The sequence below is a fragment of the Ornithorhynchus anatinus genome, chromosome 20, assembly GCF_004115215.2.
Source record: "Ornithorhynchus anatinus isolate Pmale09 chromosome 20, mOrnAna1.pri.v4, whole genome shotgun sequence".
Classification (NCBI taxonomy): domain Eukaryota; kingdom Metazoa; phylum Chordata; class Mammalia; order Monotremata; family Ornithorhynchidae; genus Ornithorhynchus; species Ornithorhynchus anatinus.
Genome location: NC_041747.1, coordinates 4,330,660 through 4,354,659, shown reverse-complemented (window position 1 = coordinate 4,354,659; position 24,000 = coordinate 4,330,660). Strand labels below are relative to the sequence as shown.

The window sequence follows — 24,000 nt, the reverse complement described above, 5'->3', positions numbered from 1 at the left end:
TGACTCCTAACCCCTGCTCTTTCCACTGAGCCATGCTGCTTCCTCATCAAGAAATGAGGCTCCTCCTTTCAATCAGTGGATCAATCACATTTGCTGAATGCCTACTGAACGTAAAGCACTGTGCTAAGCAATTGGGAGCATTAAGACAGGAGTAGTAGACAAATCCCTGCCCTCGAGGAATTTCCTATCCAGAAGGGGAGACACCAATTTCAGAGAGAAGAAAGTTGAGGGAATATGAGGAGGGGACATTAGAGCTTAATCAGGGAAGACCTCCTGGAGGAGATGTAACTTCAGAGGGGCTTTGGAGAGGGGAAGAAGCCTCTTCTGCTCCCCACTTCCCCTGGGTCTCTCCTTCTCTCCTCTCCCTTGGTTCTCACCTTCTAGAATACTTGGACCGCCAAGAGGTGGTTTTGTATTCCTCTCCCCTAGAGGATTCCATTTCAGAAATCAGCAGAGTGAGGCAGATATTGAAAAGAAAATCTCTTTTCAATGGGAGCCTGGCCTCTTACCGTTCGTAACCGTTTCTTCTCTTGTAAAAACCGCGTCGGGACTTCAGCCAGGAAACGCCCCAGGCCCTAAATCTTCTGAATAAACTCCTGGTAAGACGTGGCTGGATGTACAGGTTCCGGGCAGCCTGGATGAGGTCTGCTGAGGCTTGTCCACCCTGTACCTGACCCCTTCTCCACCCACTTCCCTCCATGTTCCTTTACGGATCTCTCGACTTATCGAGAGTATTGTTCCCACCGAACATCAGCATCTCAGGAATTTAGTGGAGATTGTTATCTGGAACAGCATGTGAAATGTCAGCAGGTATGGATTTGAGCTCCAAAGTAATTAAGATTATAAATGTTCCATTTTGGTGGAAGGCCAGGCCTCCCAAGGTATAACCTATACGGAGCTTGGAAATCAGCAGAAAGGGCAGGAAGAGTGAATCGGGTTAGGCGGGGAGAGCTACTAAGCCCCACTGTTGATCCCGTGGAAAGAACAAGGACCTGGGAATCGGGCGATCTGGGATCTAGTCCTATTCTGCCTGGAGCTGGAAACGGTAGGACTAGGCCAAACCCTTGCCCACCTACTCGCTCGTTGTACTCCATGCCCCAGTGGGGACACAACTGGGAGGGACGAGAGGGCGAGTGGCACTGTGCCAGCCACAAGCACTATAAGCAACTCCTCGGCGGGGGTTCTCGGTACTTAAGTCTCAAACCAAGTCATTCCCGCTGGGAATCTGTCCTCCTCCTTCTCCTCCTCCTCCTCCTCTTTTTCCTTATGCTGGGTGAGATGCCCCCCCGCCCCCCACTGGACTTGGTGTTAGGGTTAGGTGGGATACTGAAGACAGCACTTATGTGTGTATATTTATTTACTTATTTATAAATATATGTAATTTACTTATTGATCTATTTATATTGATGTTTGCCTCCCCCTCTAGAGTGTAAGCTCACTGTGGGCAGAAATGCGTCTGTTTGTTGTTATATTGTACTCTCCCAAGTATTTAATGCAGTGCTTTGCACAAAGTACTCAATTAATAGGATTGATTGAATGAATGACCGAATTGAGGCCTGCTCATTAGAACGCCGAAGGGCTACGAAGGTATTCAAGGTGGGACTGCACACGGCTGTCGTCATACATTTGGATGTCTCTGTTCGTCATTCCCCTCGATAGATGTACCGTTGTGATAATCTCCCTTCCAGTCTGTCTGAACTCCACTGGAGTCAGGGCTGGCTTCAGGTAGTAAGCTAGTAAGGTGGTTGCCTTGGGGTGCACCACTGATAGTGGGAAAGGGTGGCAGGAGAAGGGGGGACAGCAATGGTGGGGTTGGCCGAACGGAGGGGACGGCGAGGGAGATGACAGAGCAGAAGGGTGGTGGGGGCTTATGTTGAGGAGGATGAGGGGAGATGCAGCAGCCAAAACTTTGAAAGCACCCAGCCTAAACCAGCAGCCCCACCTCTAAGGACAGGGACCTGTGAGGGGGGCGTTCAGTGCCTCTGAAGCAAGTAGGACAGGCCAGGACCCCCCCTAGATTGTGGGGGTTCAAATGGAATTCCATGTGACTTTGTACAGAAGAGGAGGGAGCTTGAACCCAGATTATCTGAAGCCGGGTCCCTACTGTCACCCCTCCTGGAAGATATATCCTTGCCTTCTGGCTTTTGGGGAGTTGGCCTGTCCAGAAACACCAGTCTCTTCTCTGTTCCCACATTCACGGGCTCTGATGCCCTCCCCGGCAGGGCAGCGCACCCCCCGAGGGCAAGAATGAGGAATGATAAGCCATAGCTCTGAGTATTGGTGCGTTTGCAACAGAGGGACGCGCAGAGATACATTCCTGCCGGAGTCACGTCGTACATGCCTGGGCACTTAGAATTTCTGTGGGTTTAGGTTGTGTGACGATGATTTATTAGATCTTCATTTATTTTAAAACAGTGTGCCTTTAAACATCGGCTTCCCCGTGCCGAATCCTCGGCCCGAAAGGTTAGAATTTGTCAATTGCCAATTGTGGCCGGGCTTTCCCTAATTCTCAAGGAAATCTCCTTCATGGGTTTTATTGAGTCATGGTCTTGACCACTTTTCCTCACCTATCTGTAGCCAAAATTTCATTTCAGGAAGCTCCTTAGGAAATGTTAACTTATGCTTCTTTTCTATAGTGTGTCACTGTGTTCATGCACTTGTGTATCCCCATCCTCAGCACTTTTGTGCCTGCACTTATTCAACTGTTCATTTATTTACCCCGATTACTTGATTTGTAAGTATTTTTATGCCCAACTCCCCCGTTAGAGGGTTGGCTCTTAGTAGGGCTGGATTGTGTCATCTGTTGGTTTCGTACCTTTTTTGCCACCTTAATATTATGCTTTCATCTACCCCAGTGCCTAGCGCAATGCTTGACAATCCTGGCTCCACCACTTGTTTACTACGGGATCTTGGGCAAGTCGCTCACTTCTCTGTGCTTCAGTTACCTCACCTGTAAAATGGGGATTAAGATGGTGATCTCCAAATGGGGCAGGGACTTTGTCCAATCTGATTATCTGGTACCTACTTCAGTGCTTATACAGTGCCTGGCACATAGTAAACACTTAACCAGTACCATTTAAAAACAAGAAAAAAAGTTGTTTATTAACTGGGGAGGCAACATGGCCTGGTGGAAAGTGGAAGTTAGGAAACTTGGGTTTAACACCCAGCTGTGCCGCTAGCGTGCTATGTGACCTCCCCCTAGTTTCCTCATCTGTAAAATGGGTATAAGATATCTGCTTTCTCTACTCCTTAAATTGGGAGCCTCAGGCGGGACAGGGACTGTGTCCAATCTGATTAATACGATAATTAGTATTTAATAGCATAATAATAAAAATAACAGGAGAGCCTTATTGGCCACCTCTGATCTCTTCGGAATATTGGACTTGGGCCACAAGGGATCTGTGGCAGGTATCCTGAGATGAAATCTGCTTCCTTCCCATAATCTGGTCTCTCAATTTCATTGTTGTGACCTGAAACAATACCATCTGACCATCCCTACCCTTAGAAGATGCCTTCTGACAAGAACATTAGGGCCTTAACATCCTTGTTGCTAGGAAACAAGCTTATTACTTCTGTTGTATGCTCCCTGAGTTCTTAATATGAGGCTCACACTCACTAAGTAGTCAGTAAATTCCACCGATTGATTTGGACTGCAAACTCCTTGAGGGCAGGACCCACGTGACTTGCTTCTGTTGAATTCTCCCAAGCCTGCAGTAGGGTGCTTCACCCTCAGATGCTCATTAATAGACAGCCAGTCGATCATATCTGTGGAGCTCTTACTGTGTGCGGAGTGCTGTACTGAGCAGTTGGGAGAGCACGAGCAGCATGGTGTAGTGGATAGAGCACGGTCCTGGGAGTCGGAAGATCCTGGGTTCTAATTCCAGCTCTGCCACTTGTCTGTTCTGTGACCTCAGGCAAGTTACTTCACTTCTCTGGGCCTCGCTTACCTCATCTGTAAAATGGGGATTAAAGCTGTGAGCCCTTCGTGGGACAGGGACTGTGTCCAACCCGATTTGCTTGTATCAATCCCAGCACTTATGGCAGTGCCTGGCACATAGTAAGCACTTAACAAATACCATAATTAAATTAAATTACAATATAACAATAAACAGACACAAATCCCCTCCTACTTCAAGAAATACCATAGTCTGAAATGGCCAGGGTGTACAAGCTTGGGCAAATTTCAGTGATTGAATAGACAGTGAAAGTAGTGGAAATGCTCACCGGGCCTCTCTTATCACAAAGTAACTGTTTCTTTTTGGATTGAATCCTTAGGAAAACAATTCCTTTGGTAAACTCTAGCTTCCTCTGGAAAAGAAACATATCCTGAGCTGAAGTCCAGAATAGGGGACTTCATTCTCTCAACTCCTTGGTCCAGTGATTTCTCTGTTGGATTTTTGTTGGGTTTTTTGGTCTTATTTTGTTTTTTGGCTGGTGCTGCTCCCTCTTCATGGACTCTTGTTCAAACTGCCATCAGTTTGATCCCACTCAGATTGTCATGGGGCTTGGGAGGATCTTCGAGTGGTCATCCAGTGCAAGCCCGTGCCCCTAAGACAGATGATTAAGCATAAGGATCTCAGGGTAAGCAGCTTCCACCGTTTTCTCTCAGTAAGTGGGCCAGCCTGTAGCACCCTGAATGACCCCTTGAATCTTTCAATTTTTCAAAGAAAAGAAGAGACGCTATAAAGGGAAAACAAATACGATTCCACGTTACGGACAGAGACGGCAGTCGCTCTGACCGCTGATCTCCAACGAATTAGCAGCTCGGGCCGTTTTGGAAGAGTTTAGTTCAGTGCCAACGACTCAGCCATTGGAGCGAGGCACTGAAAAGTAAAAGAAGAAAGCAAGTGGAGTTAAACAATATGAGGTTTGGCAAGTCCTGTAATTACCTAATTGTCATTCTACATTATAAATTACCCATGGGCTTGAATGCAGAGATATTATGTAACATTTCATTCTCCTATAGTCATTTTCACTTCAGAATCTGAGCATTTAACGATATCCACTCATTAATCCTCAGACCTGTACGATCACACCAGAGTTAGAGGAAGAGGAGGGTGGGCGAGGCCATGGTCCAGACTTCATGCTAGGTGGCACCTTGGCCCATCATGCTACTTCTCGTCACTCCTGACCTCAAAGTGACCATATCCCTCCCCTCATCCACGTTGCCCCTTGGGTCTGGTGGGGAAGGTGGCCATCTGAGATCTGTCTCTGGCCCTAACCCGGTCCTGGAGGTGACTTGAAATCCGAGATGTCATCTCGTGACTCCACTTCCTGTTGTTACCTGTCCAGTGCCAAGGGGCAAAGGAGCGTGAAACTGAGTCCCAATTCCAAGGGGCCAATGACCTCTTCGTGCCCTAGGAGTAGGTGAGTTAATGACCCTGACAGTGACTGTCAGTCGATCGTATTTATTGACAGCGTACTGTGCGCAGAGCACTGTACTAAGCACTTGAGACAGTACTTAGCTCGCCAGTCCACCGGGGAAGGGCACATCAATTTGGGATATTAATAATCTCACTTTATTATCATCATGACATCCCTATGAGTCAGGGAGATGAGATATTTTAGTCCCATTTTGCAGGTGAGGAAAGTGAGACCCAGAGTGGTTAAGTAACATGCCCAAGTAACATTCAGCAGACCAGGGACAGAGCGACAACTTGTGGCGGAAGTCCAAGAAAATGCTCAGGAATTCTTCTGAAGTAAAAGGTCTGCAAACCCTCATCCAAAATTCCAACAAAAAGGCATTTTTCAAGGCTTGAATATATGCTGTCAATCATCTCCCTCTCTCTGCCAAACTTTCAAACCTCCTGTTCTTTGTTCAACACTTACCTAAATAAATTATATACACTCCAGGCCTCTCCAACAACAGGTCCTTTTTACACACTGACTCTGTGGTCTACAAAGCCTACTGGGCTTGAAAGACAGCATTTTCGATCCCTGGCACACTGGATGGAAGCAGCAGTCACAACTAGTGGCCAAATTGCCAAGCAAATTCCTGATCTTGAGAACAAGATAAGGAATTTGTACAGGTCAAGGAAAGGAAGAAACAAGAGGGAAAAAAGTATCCAAAGTCTGTGGCCGGGTAGGGGTCCTGCCTAGAGAGCTAATGTAAGAGGTCTTTGATAATTGGGTCAATAGGAAATATATGATCAAAAGCAACTAAAGTCAAAATTGCAGCAACTTTCCAAATACTATAGTAATGATGTGGTACTTGTAAAGTGTTTTCTACAGACCAATCATGGTATTTATTGAGTGCTGTAGTAGATTTGACAACCAGATCTGGCAGGCCCTGTCCCACACAGAGCTCACAGTCTAAGGGGACAGGATGAACAGATATTTAATCTTCATTTTTCAGAAGAGGAAACTGAGGCACAGAGAAGTTAGGTGATTTTCCTGAGGTCACAGAGCAGGCAGTTGGCAGAGTCAGGATTAGAACCCCGATCTTTTGATTCCCAGTCCCATGCTTTTTTCACGAGACCATGCAGCATCTCATAAAAAGTGCTAAAAAAAATACCACATCTAAGGATGTAGTGAATATATCACTTGCTGCTGTCGGTTTACAGTACATGTGTCAGATACTATAGAATAGACATGCGCCCTGCGAGTCTTCGATTGGAACTAACCAACCACTGTGACTTAGCGAAAAGAGCTCAGGCTTGGGAGTCAGAGGTCATGGGTTCTAATCCCAGCTCTGCCACTTGTCAGCTGTGTGAATTTGGGCAAGTCACTTAACTTCTCTGTGTCTGCTACCTCATCTGTAAAATGGGGACTAAGGCCGTGAGCCCAACGTGGGACATGGACGATGTCCAACCTGATTAGCCTGTATCTACCCCAGTGCATAGTATAATTCTGGCACCTAGTAAGCATTTAACAAATACCACTGGGGAAAAAAAGGCACAGAACTACACGCTTGGAAAAGACTACAGAAATGGGAAGTTCTCTAATAACAATCGTAACAGTAATGTCGCTGCCCCTTCTTACACTATAAGTCCCATGTGGGAAAGAGAATCTGTTGGTTGTGATTGTTATGTACCTACCCACTGCTTAGCATGTTACTTGCCACGTAGCGTTGAACAAATGCCATAATAATGATAATGATGATGAGCTACGCTGGGGTGTCTATAAAAATTCAGGGGTCGGAGGCCAGACCCTAAATTTTATCCAGATAGTTGACCTTGGGTCAGAGGAGCATATTCCTGGAGATACAGGCTGTACAGAGGTCTGGCTCGATGGGGACAGACCCTGGACAATGTTCTATAAACTGAAGTAAAATCGTTCAAGTTGGCAACACTAAACCACCAGCGGGAGATGATAAACTCTTCCAGCCCGACAGCCTCAAAAAATTGATTCAAGAAGCGGCTGAGTTTTATGGGGCTGTGTAGGAAAAACCTTGTTCTAGCATCTGGCGCCCTGCACGTCCTCACTCTGACCTCAGCAGCATGTTCTCAGGTGGCAGCACATGGAGTACTGTTAATGAAACTATCATTTGTCGCCAAGCAGTCAGGCAGGACCCCCTTCCATCCTTGATGGAAGATATGGTAAAGGAAAGGCCTCTTCCGGAGGCTCGTAAAATCTTGTGGGGAAGGGACAGGAACGTTTCCGTTATGTGACAGAAGCCTTGGAGGCGGACGAGAAAGTAGTCATTTGTACCAGGTGTTCAGGTCGGGTTGGCACCTTCCTCCCATCTCCTCCCGTGATGGCACTAATTGCCAAAATATCAGACTGTAACTTTATGCCAACCTCTGAGGCGAAATGTGGAGTGAAGACTATTTGTCCACAGGTCCTGCAGCCCTATGAATTTGGCCAGTTATCATTCGGCGTGCTTGGGAGAGGTCATTTAGGGGCATCTGCCAAACCGTTCGAAGCTTCCTGTTAATTCAGCGTATTAGGGTGAGCAAGTGTGAGAGGGAAGGGCTCTTCCTGTTCACGGAATAGGTTATGTATTTAGACCTTCCATCCTTTCCATCTATTCATTTCAGGATTGGAACAACAAAGGTTTAGTGAGGGACACCCCTTCCTTTCTCTTCTCTCCGGGTATATATTAAGGCCAGGGAATTTATTCGACAATCCAAATAGTGTTTCCGCCAATTCTGGGAAACAGAAACAGAAACCTTTTGCCTCGGCTTTAAAGCGCTCCATCAGCTCTCCCCCTCCTGTCTTACCTTGCTGATTTTCTACTACAGCCCAGCCCATACACTTCATTCCTCCGGCGCCAGCTCGCTCAATGGACCTCGATCTTGCCTGTCTCACCCCTGACCCCTTTCCTATCTCCTACCTCTCTGATCTGGAACTCCCTCCTCCTTCATATACGACGGACCACCACTCTCCTCATCTTCAAAGCCTGATTAGAAGCACATCTCCTCCGAGAGGCCTTCTCCAATGAAGCTCTCTTTTCCCCTCCTCCCTTTTCCTTCTACATCACCTCTGCAGTTAGATCTGTATCCTTTAAGCACTCTAAATTCACCCCACCCTCAGCTTCACAGCACTTATGTACATATCCATAATTTATATTAGTGTCTGTCTCCCCCTCTATACTGTAAGCTCCTTGTGGGTAGGGAATGTGTCTACCAACTTGTTATATTGTACTCTCCTAAGCATTTAGTAAATGCTTAGTAAATGCGATTGATTGATTGATTGACTGGGGCTGTCATCCATTTCCTTTTGGTCTAGTGTTCTGACACCTTGTCAGTCCAAGTTGAGTTCTTGTAATCAATAGGCAGGACCGCTCTCTTTCCCCAAATCTTAGAGGTAAGGCACCGAAAACGACAGCAGTGCTTTTTCGGAAAGAAAAAAGAGGTGGCTCAATATCAAAGCAGGTTCATACTAAACTAAACCTATTTTATAAGAAGTAATTTCTTAGGAGTAGTAATAGAATTAATTAAGCAGCTCCTGTAGGTAGAGCGGTCTACTAAAAGTGCTGGGGAATATGTGCAGATGAGAATAAGGGCAATATCAGTTAGAATTCTATAATAATGTGTAATAGTATTCAGTTTTATCATTAATAAGTGCTGGTCAGTAAGCCTAGTTCCTTTTGAAGTGAACTGATAGATCACCCTCTACATTTATAAGTGAGATTGACAGTTGGGCATCAAGAATCCAATGCAATCTTCACAAGATAAGTGCATCGGTGGAATGGCAGCACACCAGTCAGTGAAGAGCACGGGCGTGACAGGGGACTGGGTTCTAATCCCAGATCTCCCACCTACCCGCTGGGTGACATGGGGAAAGTCAATCAATCAATAAGTTATTAGGTGCTTACTGTGTGCAGGTCACTACACTAAGTAAATGGGAGAGTACAACAGAATGAGCTTACAGTCTAAAGGGGAAACAGGGGAATTAAGTACCTCTTCTCACTTCCCCGAAACTGGGAGCCCCATGTGGGAGAGAGACTGTGTCCGATCTGATTATGTTTTGACTACCCTACCCCTACATTTAACACATGCTTGGCACTTAGTAAGGCCTTAACAAATCCTATTAATTATTATTATTATTATTATTCTTGATAATAATAATAATAATAGTGCCTTTCCTCCATTGTCATATATGCAACTTTCTCTCAGGTCCATTTCACCTTGCAGGAAGACTTGATGGTAGGGGCAATAAGCATATTTGCTATAGAGTTTTCTGTTGGATAAAGAGCTTCATTGTTTCTCAACATCCCTTCCTCCATTTCCATGTACTATACCGGGAAACATTTGATTTCTTGTTGGAGAGGATGGCTTAGTCTGTCTCTGAAACACACATTGTAGTGGTCATTCACAGAAGTGGATAATGAACAATGCAACAATAGCCTGGACTGTTCGAAGGGGGAGGGTCCTTCAGGCCTCCTGTTTGGAAAAAGAAGTCCTCTTCTTGGCTTAGAAACAATGATTACCATTGGCCCCTTCGGTAATCAGATGAAATGGGCTTGCAGAGGCTGCTTGTTTGCGGAAATAAACATCAAACTGAAATGGAAAATTGCAGCTATAAATGTGACAATGTACGGCCCAAGGGGGCTGAGAGAATACATCATTCATTTTACCCAACCACCAACTCAATTAGGTGAAATGTGTGTGTGTGTGTGTGTGTGTGTTTTTGGGGCGATGGGGGTGGAAAGTAAGGATAGGTAAAATGATGGGCTGGTGTATCGAGTCAGTTGGATAGTGACATTTAATGTTTTGGGATTGTCTTGAACATCTTCCAGAAATTTCCTTGAACTCCTATTAATAGCTGAGTGCTGAATTGTCTGTGACATTTATGACATGGTCATGTCAGCTTGACTGCACAATTACCTCTTTCACAGGCTTTAACTCTTTGGGGCTATGCAGAAAGATTCTGGCCTTCTAGTTTTCTCCAGAATAGAAGACTTGCATAATGCATTTTGCCAGATGGTTTGAATGTTTCTTTTGATTACAGACACTGTCTTTGTTACCCAAAAATGGAATTTCTATTTTGAATCCAAAGCACTAAGCCCTAATTCAATAAAAATAATAATAATGCTTCTGGTATTTAGTAAGTGCTTACTCTGTGGCAAGCAGTGTACTAAGTGCCAGAGTAGATGTAAGGCGATCTACTTGTCGGACACAGTCTTTGTACCACAGGGGGTTTACAGTTTAATCAGGAGAGAGACAAGTGTTTAATCTCCATTTTTCAGATGAAGAAACTGTAGCATAAAGAAATAAAATAATGTTGGTATTTGTTAAGCGCTTACTATGTGCGGAGCGCTGTTCTAAGCGCTGGGGTATACAGGCTAATCACGTTGTCCCACTTGAGGCTCACAGTCTTAATCCCCATTTTCCAGCTGAGGTAACTGAGGCACAGAGAAATGAAGTGACTTTCCCACAGTCACACAGCTGACAAGTGGCAGAGCCGGGATTAGAACCCATGACCTCTGACTCCCAAGCCCGTGCTCTTTCCCCTGAGCCACGCTGCTTCTCTTAAAATGACTTATCCAAGGTCATACTGCAGACCAGTGGTAGAGCAGGGATTAGACTCCCGGTTCTCTAATTTAAGGCTTATGCTATTTCTCCTAGACTACAATTTTTGCCTCCCAGACTCAAGTAAAACTTGCAGTTGCTGTATAGTCTTCAAGCAGTGGCAAAATGGGAAATGGCTTCTTTCCCCATGTGATTTAGGTTCATCCTCTTGGGTTTGGATCAGAACTGGGTCGGGTGAGAAGAGTCCTGGGAGTTGGACAGGAGCCAGGAGATGTTTCCCTCCCATGCTTTGGTATTCCTAGCAGTTAGTCAGTGGTATTTATTGAGTGTTTACCGTGGGCAGAGCTCTTGGGAGAGTACAGTGGAGCTAGTAAACATGATCTCTGCCCTTAATTTGGTTCCAACATTGTGGAAGGGACTGGGGCAGTTTACTCTGGTATCCCCCTTGGGGAACCCTAAGCCCCCTCCTTCCTCTCCAATTAGGAAGACCCCCAAATACCCCAGTTTCCTTAGCTCAGTGGAAGCAGCGTGGCCTAGTGAAAAGAGCCAGAGCCTGGGAGTCAGAGGACCTGCGTTCTAATCTGCCTTGGGCAAGTCACTTGACTTCTCTGGGCCTCAGTTACCTCATCTGTAAAATGGCGATTGAGACTGTGAGCCCTACGTGGGACAGGGACTGTGTCCCACCCAATCTGCTTGTATCTGCAGTGCTTAGTACAGGCCGGACACATAGTTAAGTGCTTAAGAAATACCATAATAATAATAATTATTATTATTATAAGGACACAGTTCCTCTGATTCCCAGGCCCGTGTTCTTTGTGCTTGGCTATTCTGCTTCAAGGGGAGGAAGAGTATTATTAAGTCCATTTCCCGAGGACGAGGAAGTAAATCTGGAAATAGATCCCCCCAACCCCCATTGTGCATCAAAGATTCGAAAACCATCCTCACGCTGCGTGGATTTCTGTCTCAACTCTTCCCTTTTCTGCTAGGTTCCCTGCCTAGGCTCCATCCCCAAACCTCTCCAGAGAGAATAACAACATGACATTTGTTTGCATCTTTCCACCAGATGAATTCCTTAGATAGTCCTAAACACTACCCTTTTGTTTATTGGAGGAACCAAAATACATTTCATGTTCCAGTGATCATCTTTGAATGGATTAGAAAGAATTCCCAGTCCAAGATGGCTACAGCATGAGCAGGGATTGTTGAAGTAGCCCGGTTCCCCTCGAACCTGAAGTCAGAGGTCTTGAATTCTACCGGTAACGTGTTCGTGCTAAGACCTGATTGCCTCCCCGAGCCAAAATTTGAAGTGGCATCAGTCCGTGGCATCTGAAGGCCTTTGCCAGAGACATGTCAGAGCTGACTTCTAGTACAGATCGCCCTATAAATTCTACACTTACACAACACCAGTGACTTCACAGGAAAAGAATGCCTTAATGATCAAGTGAGTGGAAGCTTTCAGTAAATAGCTGAATGTTTGACATTGTTATCAGTGGGTGTTCCCTCCCTCTATGAGCCATCATAGTTCAAGACAAATTCTAAGTCAGGGAGAGTGGGCCCAATGAAGCCTTCAGAGTTTCATGTATGGAAGGAACCAGTTCCCTAAAATAGCTGTGTGTTTTGGGGTTCGGGTTTTTTGTTTTTGTTTTTTAATCCCTGTGTCCTTCAGCAAGAATCATAGCTTTGACCATCTTGAGGATAATTTGGTCACAGGGTAAATCATATAGCATACAAGAATGCATACTGAGCCTCGGTGTGTTGTCTAATCTCCCTGCCTGCGTGTGCCATCCTGGACAATTCGATTTACAGGATTGGACCATTTCTGGTGAATGACTACTAATTCATGGACATGAGTTCTGCACATGCTATGCACTCAGTAAATGTTACAGATTTAGTGTCTGCCTTCCCCACTAGACTGAAGCTCCATGAGGGTAGGAATCTTGTTTACTGATTCATTAAGTGCTTACTATGTGTCCTACGCCGAGGTAGAGTCAAGATAGATCTGTCACAACTCTAAGAGAAGCAGCGTGGCTCAGTGGAAAGAGCACGGGCTTTGGAGTCAGAGGTCATGAGTTCGAATCCCAGCTCTGCCACTTGTCAGCTTTATGACTGTGGGCAAGTCACTTAACTTCTCTGTGCAGTTCCCTCATCTGTAAAATGGGGATGAAGACTGTGAGTCCCACGTGGGACAACCTGATTCCCCTGTGTCTACCCCAGCGCTTAGAACAGTGGTTTGCACATAGTAAGCGCTTAACAAATACCAACATTATTATCCCCAAATGAGGCTTTTCAGCCTAAGAAGGTGGGAGAAGAGGTATTGAAACCCCATTTTACAGATGAGGAAACTGAGCCCAAAAAGGGTAAGGGGCTTAACCCGGCTAAGTGGTAGAGCCAAGACTGGAACCCAGGTTTTCTGTCTCCCAGTCCTTTGCTCTTTCCACTAGACCACACTTTGAACTGCTGCGAGTCTAGTGTTAATGAGGAAGGTCCAGCTACTCTCTGAGAGCATGTAGGTTTCAAGACCCTTTCTTCCTCACTAGCCCAGAGTGGTAAAATGAGGGTGGTTTAAGGCAAAAGTAGGTTTCTCACATCCCCAAATTCATACATTCATTCAATAGTATTTATTGAGCGCTTACTATGTGCAGAGCACTGTACTAAGCACTTGGAATGTACAGTTCAGCAACAGATAGAAACAATCCCTGCCCAGTGACGGGCTCACAGTCTAATCGGGGGTAAAACTCATCTTCTCTGCTAACTGCCCATTGCTCGGTTACTTTGAAGAGCTCTAAACTGATAGCCCCCAAATTTGGTGAGTCGGAAAAGGGTAAATGTTCATTTCTGCTTTCTCTGTAATGCCCAAGAAATGGCACAGGGATGAAAACATTCTGAGAAGTCTGTTGCTGTTGATGATTTTCTCCCGCAACGCTTCCTTCCCTTTTCAAGATCTCCACAAAAATCTCCCCGACCCCTGGATCCATTATGAATAACTTCGGGCAGTAACCAAACGTCAGTTCGATTGCCGGATGGAAGTCTCGCTTCAGTCCTAAGTATGCAAGAACTGTGTTAGTATCGTTGAAAGATGTGAGGATTTTATATCCTGTTATGTAATTTTCCATTATCCCTTCATTAGGTTCCATACCTTCCTTCCACAAGAGTCCAAGCAGTTTGTAGGTGTTAATCTGACATCCCTCTGAGGCAGTTAGCGAGCCTCATTCCAATGCTCTGAGGGTTTCAGAACCAGCCTGGCCTCTTAAAAGCCCTCTGGGGAGTTAGGGGGTCAGTCCCAGGTCTAGCTTGGACTCCCCCCACCCCTCCACCCACCACCTTGAAGTGCGCTCATTCAGCCTTTCCAGGAATCACTTACCTTACAAAGTTAAAGAGAATTATAAATCTCTCTCCTGCCTGTGGAAGGAGAATGGGTCGGGCAGCCAGGAAAATTGGGATGTAATCCCAGCTTTGCCACTGACCTATGTGACCTGACGCAAGTCGGTTAACGCTTCTGGGCCTCAGCTTTCTCACCTGTAAAATGAGAAGATACCTGCTTCTCCTCCCTCTTAAATTGTGAGCTCCATATGGGTCAGGGACTGCATTGGTTCCATTTATCTGGTATCCGCCCCAGTGCTTGGCACAGAGTAAGTGCTTAGTACTATGATATTACAGCCGTCCAAACGCACTAAGAGTTAAGCACATGATCGAGCCGAAATTTGATTCTGAAAAAGGGACCGATGGTCCGGATGGTCTCTTACCCAAGGACAAAGGGGTTCCCCAAACTAAAGGCTAGTCCTAACTTCAAAATGGCACGTGAAGCAACAGGCATGGTTTACAACTCATCCTTTCCAGGGCACCCTATTCCAAGATTGGCCTATACCTCCTGTTTTCCCAAGTAAAATTCCCTATGCCAGTTGCCCACGTTGGATTGGGTTAGCAATTCACAGTGAAACCAAGGGTCCACGGAAAAGGTCGTGTTTCATCGTTCAACCGTAATGTTTATGTGCAGACCAGTACCTAGCTCTTGGGATGATAAGGTAGAATTACAATACACGATCCCTGCCGTCAAGGAGCTTACGGTCAAACGAGCACAAGACCAGCTATATTTACCCATTTGGGTATTCTTTTCTCCCTGGTATTTCTGGACACAGCAAAATAACAACTTGAACAAAAACTTGTATTCACCTGACATAGTCGTAGATATCAAACGTGATGTACCCTTTAGGCTGGGGCACTCCCAGCAGGGACTGGAGAGGAGAACATGATTCCATAGTTGGCAAACTCCTCAAGCCTAATATCTAGTGCTGTGTACCAACCCCATCTTTTAGACAGTGATCGCCCCATCCCAAGCCTTGTAGGAACTCAGAAGAAGACTGTTTTTCACAGGTTTATCTGGATGCAAGAAGTTGTTTTGGAAAAAAAAGAGGTATTTAAGTGCTTACTGTATGTCAGGGACTGTACTAAATGCTGGGGTAGATACAAGATAACCAGGTTGGACACGGTTCATTTCTCACACGGAACTCACAGTCTTAATCCCCATTTTACAGATGAGGTAGCTGAGGTACAGAGAAGTTAAGTGACTGGCCCAATCACACAGCAGATAGGTGACAGAGCCGGGATTAGAACCCAGGTCCTCTGACTTCCAGGCCTATGCTCTGTTCACTAGGCCACGCTGCCATTTGTGTGACCTGTCTCGGCTTTCTTCGTCACAGCCGCCATCCATATTGCATGAATTCCCTTCCAGCTGCATTTTCCCAAAACACTAATATATTATCCTGCAATAAAGCCATAACCTAATTTTTGCATCAGACATGATGGATTTGTTCTTCATGAAATACATTCAGTACACTTGTGCAAATCAGAGATGATCTGCATATTTCTTTTTCAATTGGTGGCTTTTATTATGCACTTGAAGGGACCAGGGTCTAATTGGAATTGAGTGACTCTTTAAATGACAATCCCAATTTCCTTTATTATCCTTTAGGATGTTTAAATCTATCGCCTGATTACAATTTAAAGGTTTCCTGTTGTGAAGTCATTGGTACAAAGGGAGTCGGTTTATTTTCAGTGCATTTATGTCCTCCTGTGACCCATTTTACTCTAGCTGTGAACACAGGGTGTGGAAGTATTTGGATGTGACGTTTTAAGGGACTGATGAGTACTTTGAAACCAGCTTCAGGGCTGTACCCAGCCCTCACCGGTCATATTGGGTGGAGGGCAAGGGAATGGGGGTGGGGTACTGCTTTTAACCGGCCCCTATGACTGTGGGTTTGCCCAGGAGCCACAAAATTGGACTGACCTTCATGGATGTCCAACCTGAGCTACATCTTGAAATCCTCTAGACTTTAAGCTCGTTATGGGCAGGGGGTGTGTCTACCAACTCTGCTGTATTATCATATTGTACACTCCTAAGCTCTTAATACAGTGTTCTGCACACAGTAGATGCTCAATAAATATGACTGATTGATTAAAACAGTTGTGCATCTGCAGGTCCACATTGGCCTTTTTTAAAGGTGTGGGACCTTGAACGAGTCACTTAACCACTCTGTGCCCCAGTTGCCTCATCTATAAAATGGGGATAAGATACCTGCTCTTCCTAATCTTAGATGGTTGAGCCCCTTAGCCTGATCGTCTTGGAATTTTCCCAAGAGAAAAACAACTGTCCCACACATTAAGACTTTAGCATCTGGGGATACTGTCTACTTTCCCGAGGGTTCTGGACTGGGGATACGCTCAAGAAGGGAGTTACCTCTGTGGCGTCGGGTATGTCGCTTAACCTCCCTGGCCTGCAGTTTCCTCAACCTTGTCATGGGGGTGATAAAATTGCCCCTCCCCCTGCCGATTAGATTGATACCCATGCTCAAGAGGGACAGGATCTGCTCCAGTTACCCCTTATCTCCCCCAGTTCTCTGCCAACAGTGTGTGCTTAATTATTTTTTTAATGGTATTTTTTGTGTGTGCTATTTAAGTGCTTACTATGTGCCAAGCACCGTACTAAATGCTAGGGTAGGTACGAGCTAATCAGGTTGGACACAGTCCACGTCCCACATGGGGCTCACAGTTTTTGTCCCCATTTTATGGATGAGGGAACTGAAGTACAGAGAAGTGAAGTGATTTGCCCTAGGTCCCTTAGCAGACAAGTGGTGGAGCCAGGATTAGAGTGCAGGGCCTTCATTCATTCAATAGTATTCAATAGTATTTATTGAGCGCTTACTATGTGCAGAGCACTGTACTAAGCGCTTGGAATGTACAAATCGGCAACAGAGACAGTCCCTGCCCTTTGACGGGCTTACAGTCTAATCGGGAGAGGAACAGACAAGAACAATGGCAATAAATAGAGTCAAGGGGAAGAACATCTCATAAAAACAATGGCAAATAAAAACAATGGCAAATCAATAGAATCAGGGCCTTCTGACTCCCAAGCTACTGCTCCGGCCCCTGGGCCTCGCTGCTTCTCTAATCATTTTTTACTCTTAAGCAGGCAGTGCTGGGGGTCAGTTTGGAAATTTTTCTACATTGCGCTGACTCCGATGAGAAGGCAAAAATAAACGTCAGGAGGACCCAGAGGAAAGCCTAGTCAGTGGGCACCTTCCAAGGCTGCCGTCCTGCTCCTGCTCCGGGCTTGGGTCCCGGGGCTGTCATGGAGCTGTGATTTCCACTACGTTTGATGTTGGTTTGGGAAGACTGACTCCCAGATGCTAGCCATTCAATCTCACCTTTCCAAAAGTGACAGCGACCAAAGACCAAACCATACAGTGATCAATGGGAAACTGACACTGGCCGCTCCCAGGGGTGAAAAGGAGGCTGTTGGGGGGAGAAAGGAGAGCCTGCTGCTGATTAAGGAGGTTCTGATTTATCTGCTCAGTGCACCTAGGGCTTGCTCCCAGGCCTCTCCACTGATAGGTGTGTTCCCGGCCCCTCTCTTACTCTCATTTCCTCCCTTTCTCTCCCTCCTCTTTCTCATTCCTCCTCCTATCCCTCTTTCCTCTCTCTCCTTTCCCCCCAACCCTGTTTTGCCCTTTCCCTCTCTCCCATTTCCTCACCCTTCTTTTCCCTCTCTCCTTCTCTCACTTCTTCCCTGTCTCTTGCTGTCTCCGTCTCTCTGCATCCCTCTCTCTCTGCCTCCCTACTCTTTTTCTCCCTCCCTTCCTCCCTTCCTCTCTGAATTGGCTGTTGCTTTTAAGAGGCTTTTCTAGCCCCGGGGATTCTCACACATACTTCTGTTGACAGAGTTCTTGTGCGGGTGGCATGCAAGCTGAAATTCATTTTGTTAAGGAGCTATTCATATCTTTTTTTTTTTGTCCTGAATCAACGGAGGCGCTTTTTGGCTACTAACTGAGCTCGTGATGATAATGCTTGTGGAAATTAACTGAATTGAAAAGTAGGGAGTTACCTTACCAAACAGGTAAAAATAATATTAGAAAAATTGTCTTAAATATATTGGCTTACCTTATCTTTCACTTTCTTTCCTCTTATTTTTTTGGATCTTGGGTTGCTGGGAAAGGAACACTTTGTGGTTTCCAAGTCAGCAGCAATCCTTAAACAAAATCGTCTAGGGAATGGGTTTTATTGGGTGCAGAAAAGACAGCTAGAGGATTGAAATGCAAATATATTAATGCTACGTGGGCTCCTCAGCCTAGGTCATTGTTGACGGTGATGTTTTAACCTGTCGGCTGCAGCTAGACCGGCTTAACCATGAAGAAAGCATAATGCTAAAGTGATGTCAGAGACCAACTCATCTCTGCCAAACCAAGTCCGGCCTTCACAGGCGGCATGGGCTCCTGGTAAATAAAGATGGTCAAACGCCAAACTGCAGCGGAAGCCCTCTTTGCAGAAACGCAGGAAAATACGTCGGCAGTTCCTCCTCCCAGCCCACCCGCGCGATCGCTCGGCTTGTTTGCAGTTCATAATTTGCATGGGGAAATCATTTATCATTCTAAATAATGAACGGAAATGTAATTTGGAGCATCTCAATTAGAGCTCTTTGGGAGAGCCTGTCCCTGGAGTGCATTGCACTGCACATTCATTATGAAAGCGAAAGGTTTGTGAAAGTACACCAGCAGGAATGAGGCAGAGGGACCTCGATTTCTTTGCTGTTCTGAGCAGGGTCTATCAGATATGTCTCGAGACTGGACACTGACCTTCCCATAGCTTTATGGACTCTGGTATCCATGAGGGCAGAGATCGAGACTTCCGTAGTATGTTCCCAAGTTCTCAGGACAATAGTCTGCACCCCAGTAGGTGCTCAGTAAATACTATTGTTCAAAGAATCGCAATTGGGAGGAAAAGACAGGCCATTGTAGTGGCGCCTCCGCTGCCTTGTCGTCGGGCTTGAGTTTCTGCAGTAACTCGCTCCTTGTGCTGGGCAGGTTTTAAATGGGTTTTAAATGGTATAAAAAGCCACCAGAGAAGGAGGAGTTATTTAAGGTCGACATAGCCTCAGTTTCAAAACCAACTGCTAAGTGAGAGGCGAACGACTCTCCCCATCGCTGTCCTCTTTTGGGGGGCCTCTATTTCATCACTTTCCTCAACTGAGCAGATGCTTGCTTTGGCAACGCTTTGGATCCTTGGACCAGTTGGCAAGAAGTCCGGTCTGCAAATGCCCTTTATCCGATTAATATTGCAAAAGGTTTGGTGAAAGGCAAGGTCTCTCAGGGATTTAATAAAGGCAAAACTCTTCCCATCCAGAGTTATCTGTGAGTTTTTGTTGGTTAGAAGTGGGCGTTCTACTTGGGCACATAGCGAGTCGTTATTGGACTGGCAACACAATATGCAAGATGACAGCTTGAAACAGTGTAGACTAGTGGATAGAGGATGGCCAGGGAGTCAGAAGGACCTGGGTTCTAACCTGGATTCTGCCACTTGTCTGCTGTATGACCTCGGGCAAGTCATTTAACTTCTCTTTGTCTCAGTTACCTCATCTGTAAAATGGGGATTAAGACTGTGAGCCCCATGTGGTACATGGACTCTGTCCAACCTAATTGACTGTATCTATCCCACTTCTTAGGACAGTGTTTGACACATAATAAGCGCTTAACAAATACCATAAAACAAACAAGCCTGCAAGCAGCTAGCGCTTTACGGACATTCACCCTCCTCCTAATTAATTACCTGTGTAATACTGATTTACCACAGCAATTCCTATCAGCTATTCTCGTTTGTCGTCAGCATTTCTGTGGGCTCAGAAGGGTCCTGGGAGTCAGGAGGCCTAGCTTCAACCAGTCAATCAGTCGTATTTATGGAGCGCTTACTGTGTCCTCAGCTTCTGGTCCCAGCTCTGCTGCTGGCCTGTTGAGTGACTTTGGGAAGGCACTTAACCACTCTGGACTGCAATTTGCCCACTTGTAAAATGGGGCTTATACACCTATTCTCCCTCCCTCTTAGACATGAACCCTGTGTGGGACAAGGACTGTGTATGATCTAATTATCTGGATCTACCCCAGCACAAAATAGGTGCTTGATAAATACCATTACTGTTTCTGTGGAGTCATTTGGAGAGGATAGGGATGTTTTTCCCAAGGGCCATGGGACAGGGTCCCTCACAGTCACTCTTCCCACTGGAGTAGGACTTGCTCTCTTGCTGCTCCATCACCTCCCAAGGGCCAGGGAAGCCAGGCCATTTAATATCTTTGCTCTTCTTCAAGCCCCGTGTAGCTGAATCTGTAATCCCTGCTCAATATTTCATTCAATCTTACTTATTGAGTGCTTACTGTCTGCACATCACTGTACTAAGCGGTTAGGAGAGTACAGTACAGCAATAGACACATTCCCTGCGCACAATGGCCACTCTTCCAAAACGTTTCCAGCAGCTTGTGCCCAATTCTCTCCCTCGCCCACCCCCAACCCCGCCAACCCACAGTCTCGGTGAGAAATTCGCATACCCATAGGTCCTATTGCTCCCAAGGAGTGCTCAATAAATAGCATTACTCCCACTTGCCTTTGGTCTAATAAGTAGCCAGGTATAAATGCCGGGAAAAGATTCTGAGGCGGGTCTACTCTAGCAAATGTAATTTCATTTTGAAGCAGTTGGTTCAGTTATAAGATGGAGAGGAATCATTTCTTTCAGCTCTTTTGTACCCCCCCCCCCGCCCCCCCAGGTGCCTACTCCATTCTATACATAGCAGGTTTTCGATAAATACTATTCTTAGCTGAACTCCACACGGGACAAGAATAAGTGTTTTTGATGGTAAGCACTTAGTAAATAGCATCATTCATTATTATTGATGATCTAGAATTTAAAAGCAGTTTTTTAACCTAAATTGAGGAGTTGTTGCCTCTGTTCTATATTTATGTTAGCTAACAAAGTGGTGCCAAAGTGAGTGCAAAGTGAATGTAGCAGTTTTATTAGCAGCTTGTCAGCTGTGTGACTGTGGGCAAGTCGCTTAACTTCTCTGTGCCTCAGTTCCCTCATCTGTAAAATGGGGATGAAGACTGTGAGCCCCACGTGGGACAACCTGATTCCCCTGTGTTTACCCCAGCGCTTAGAACAGTGCTCTGCACATAGTAAGCGCTTAACAAATACCAACATTATTATTATTATTAGCAGCTGATTTTTGAATTGATGGTCCAGGAGCATGCTCTCTTAATAATAAGAAAGTCATCAAACGGTTTATCTGCAAGAACCTAGTTTATAACCGCAAAGAAATCCAATGTAGAGTTCAGGTTATCTGTGACTTTATCTGCCTTACCTTTCTAGGACATCAACTCCTCAGAGTGAATCTTCCATGGTTTACGGTACAGAGTTCCCTGGGTTAATCAGTGTGAAATCATTCATTCTGACTCCCTCTCATCTTTTCCTTGTTGTATCAGTGGAGAGAATTTTGAACGTGGAACACTTGGGTGGAAGCAGCACCCGCTTCTCCTAAAACGAGGGTGTCACATGCTCAAAAATCCTCATGTGAGGGAAAATTCATGCTTCTGGTAGTAGTCATGTTAGCAATAACAATATTTCTTTCATTTATACTCAGATATTTACCCGACCCATTACCTAATTTAATGGCGGCCTCCCTCTGTAGAAGGTGAGCTCCTTGTGGGCAGGGATGGTGTCTACCAACTGTATTGGATTTTCCCAAGCACTTAGTACAGTGCTGTGCCTACGGTAAGCACCTGATAAATGCAGTCGATTGGCAGATAGCTTACGAGAGATTCTCGAAGACACTTTTATTCTTGGATGCAGTGGCCGCCATGGGCAGCATTGTCTTTGAACCAAAGGACAGCTCTACAATATTTAGCACTCGATAATAGTACTAATTGCATCACAATTGGCTCATTAAAGCATAATATAAAGTATAGTTATAATGAATTTTGCCAGTGGGGACCGTAACAGTTCCTTTAATTAAGCACTGTGGTAGAATTTGCATTATAGCCCTCTTTATCACATTTACAGGTATTCATTTCCAAAAGCACTTAAATCTCCAGAATCAAAGTCTCTCTTCAGGTAGTGTGGCATTTAGGAATGAAAAAGGGACCAGCACAAATTATTTTCAAAAGCTTTCTTTCCACCTTAGAAAGGACTCCAAAAATAGAGTACCTTTAGGAAGCACATTTTACAACATACCCTGAGTATAGGTTGACTGGTCTACCTCAGTGCTTAGCACACAGCACTTAATAAGTGCCATAATTAAGTAGCTAACTAGCTAATCTGTTGGTAATAGTGCCATGAGACCTATATGAGACAGGGAAGTTGTCTGATCTGAGTGTCTTCTCTTTTAAAAAAAAATATATATATGGTATTTGTTAAGCACTTACTATGAGCCAGGCATAGTAATAAGCTCTGGGGTAGAAACAGGCTACTGATGAGGTAATTGTGGCCCAGAGAAGTGAAGTGACTTGGCCAAGGTCACACTGCAGATGAATGGTGAAGCCAGGATTAGAACCCAGGTCCTCTGGCTCCCAGGCTTGTGACTCCTTAGTCTCAGGGACCAAACTAAGGTGGCATTGTCCCTCTCCCACATATAATCACCCAGAAAATAATAATAATAATAATAATAATAATGTTGGTATTTGTTAAGCGCTTACTATGTGCCGAGCACTGTTCTAAGCGCTGGGGTAGACATAGGGGAATCAGGTTGTCCCACGTGGGGCTCACAGTCTTGATCCCCATTTTACAGATGAGGGAACTGAGGCACAGAGAAGTTAAGTGACTTGCCCACAGTCACACAGCCGACAAGTGGCAGAGCTGGGATTCGAACTCATGAGCCCTGACTCCAAAGCCCGTGCTCTTTCCACTGAGCCACGCTGCTTCTCCGTTAAATGCTTGTCCGGTAAATGACATTTACCTTTCTGAATTTCAGGACTAGAAAGGCTTTTGCTCTGAAGTCCCGGGCCGGCTAGTGGCGCTCGATCTCAGAAAGCTGAGGAGTCCAGAAAGGAAGGCCCCCCCGCCCCTCCCACCTGATGGGTGACGGGTGCGGGAATGGAAACTAAGCTCTTCGAAGAGAGGCCGCGCCCCGCCGAGAGCGGGGGGACATCGAGGGAGACAAAGCCCGAAGGAGCAGATGCCAGATTTCGCGGGCCCGCCTCTCAGCCTGCCACTGACTCCCATCCGGGGACCTGTTCAGCTGGGAATAGCGAGACCCCCTCGGTGCTGGTCAGAGGGTCGGGAAACAGTAGTCCCCTCGGTGGGGCGTCCCCCCGCTCCCTTTCGGTCAGAGCTGTGGATTCTCTCCACCTTTCCCCTTGGGAGAGAAACCTCGCCACGCTTCTTCCAAGCGAACGCCCCAGGGAGACCCCAGAAAGGGGCCCTCAGACCCACATCATCCGACAAGAACCCAGCACAATCGTTTTTGCCAACTACGAGTTTTTATCCCCTGCCGTCGATTCTGTGCTCCGCGGCCCAGAGGTCCCGGACGCCGAAGCCTCTTCATATGAGTCCGGGGAGGAGGAGGAGGGAGAAGAGGGTGACGAAGATGTTTTCACCCAGCCATCCCTTCGCGAGCCGTTTGTCCACGGCCTTCTCCCGAGCATCATTCCCGCAGACCAGCCAGAGGCATGTGAATTCCCCGAGGAGGGGGATGTTTGTCTTACACCGAGCCCCCCGGGGCGTTGGGAGAGAGAACCTAATGAACGGGCGACGGGAGAGAAGCAGATCCACAAAGCG

The 24,000-nt window shown here is 46.0% G+C and overlaps 1 protein-coding gene across 2 annotated transcripts in view; it reads left to right on the top strand.

Moving 5' to 3' along the window:
• Positions 1 to 24,000, top strand: part of STARD13 (StAR related lipid transfer domain containing 13) — a 245,975-nt gene that overhangs the window by 5,726 nt on the left and 216,249 nt on the right. For both annotated transcript variants that reach the window (XM_039914925.1, XM_029048473.2), the window contains exon 2: positions 23,195 to 24,000. In XM_039914925.1, the coding sequence (XP_039770859.1) occupies positions 23,317 to 24,000 (684 nt within the window). In that variant the 5' untranslated portion in view covers positions 23,195 to 23,316. The remainder of the gene's footprint in view (positions 1 to 23,194) is intronic.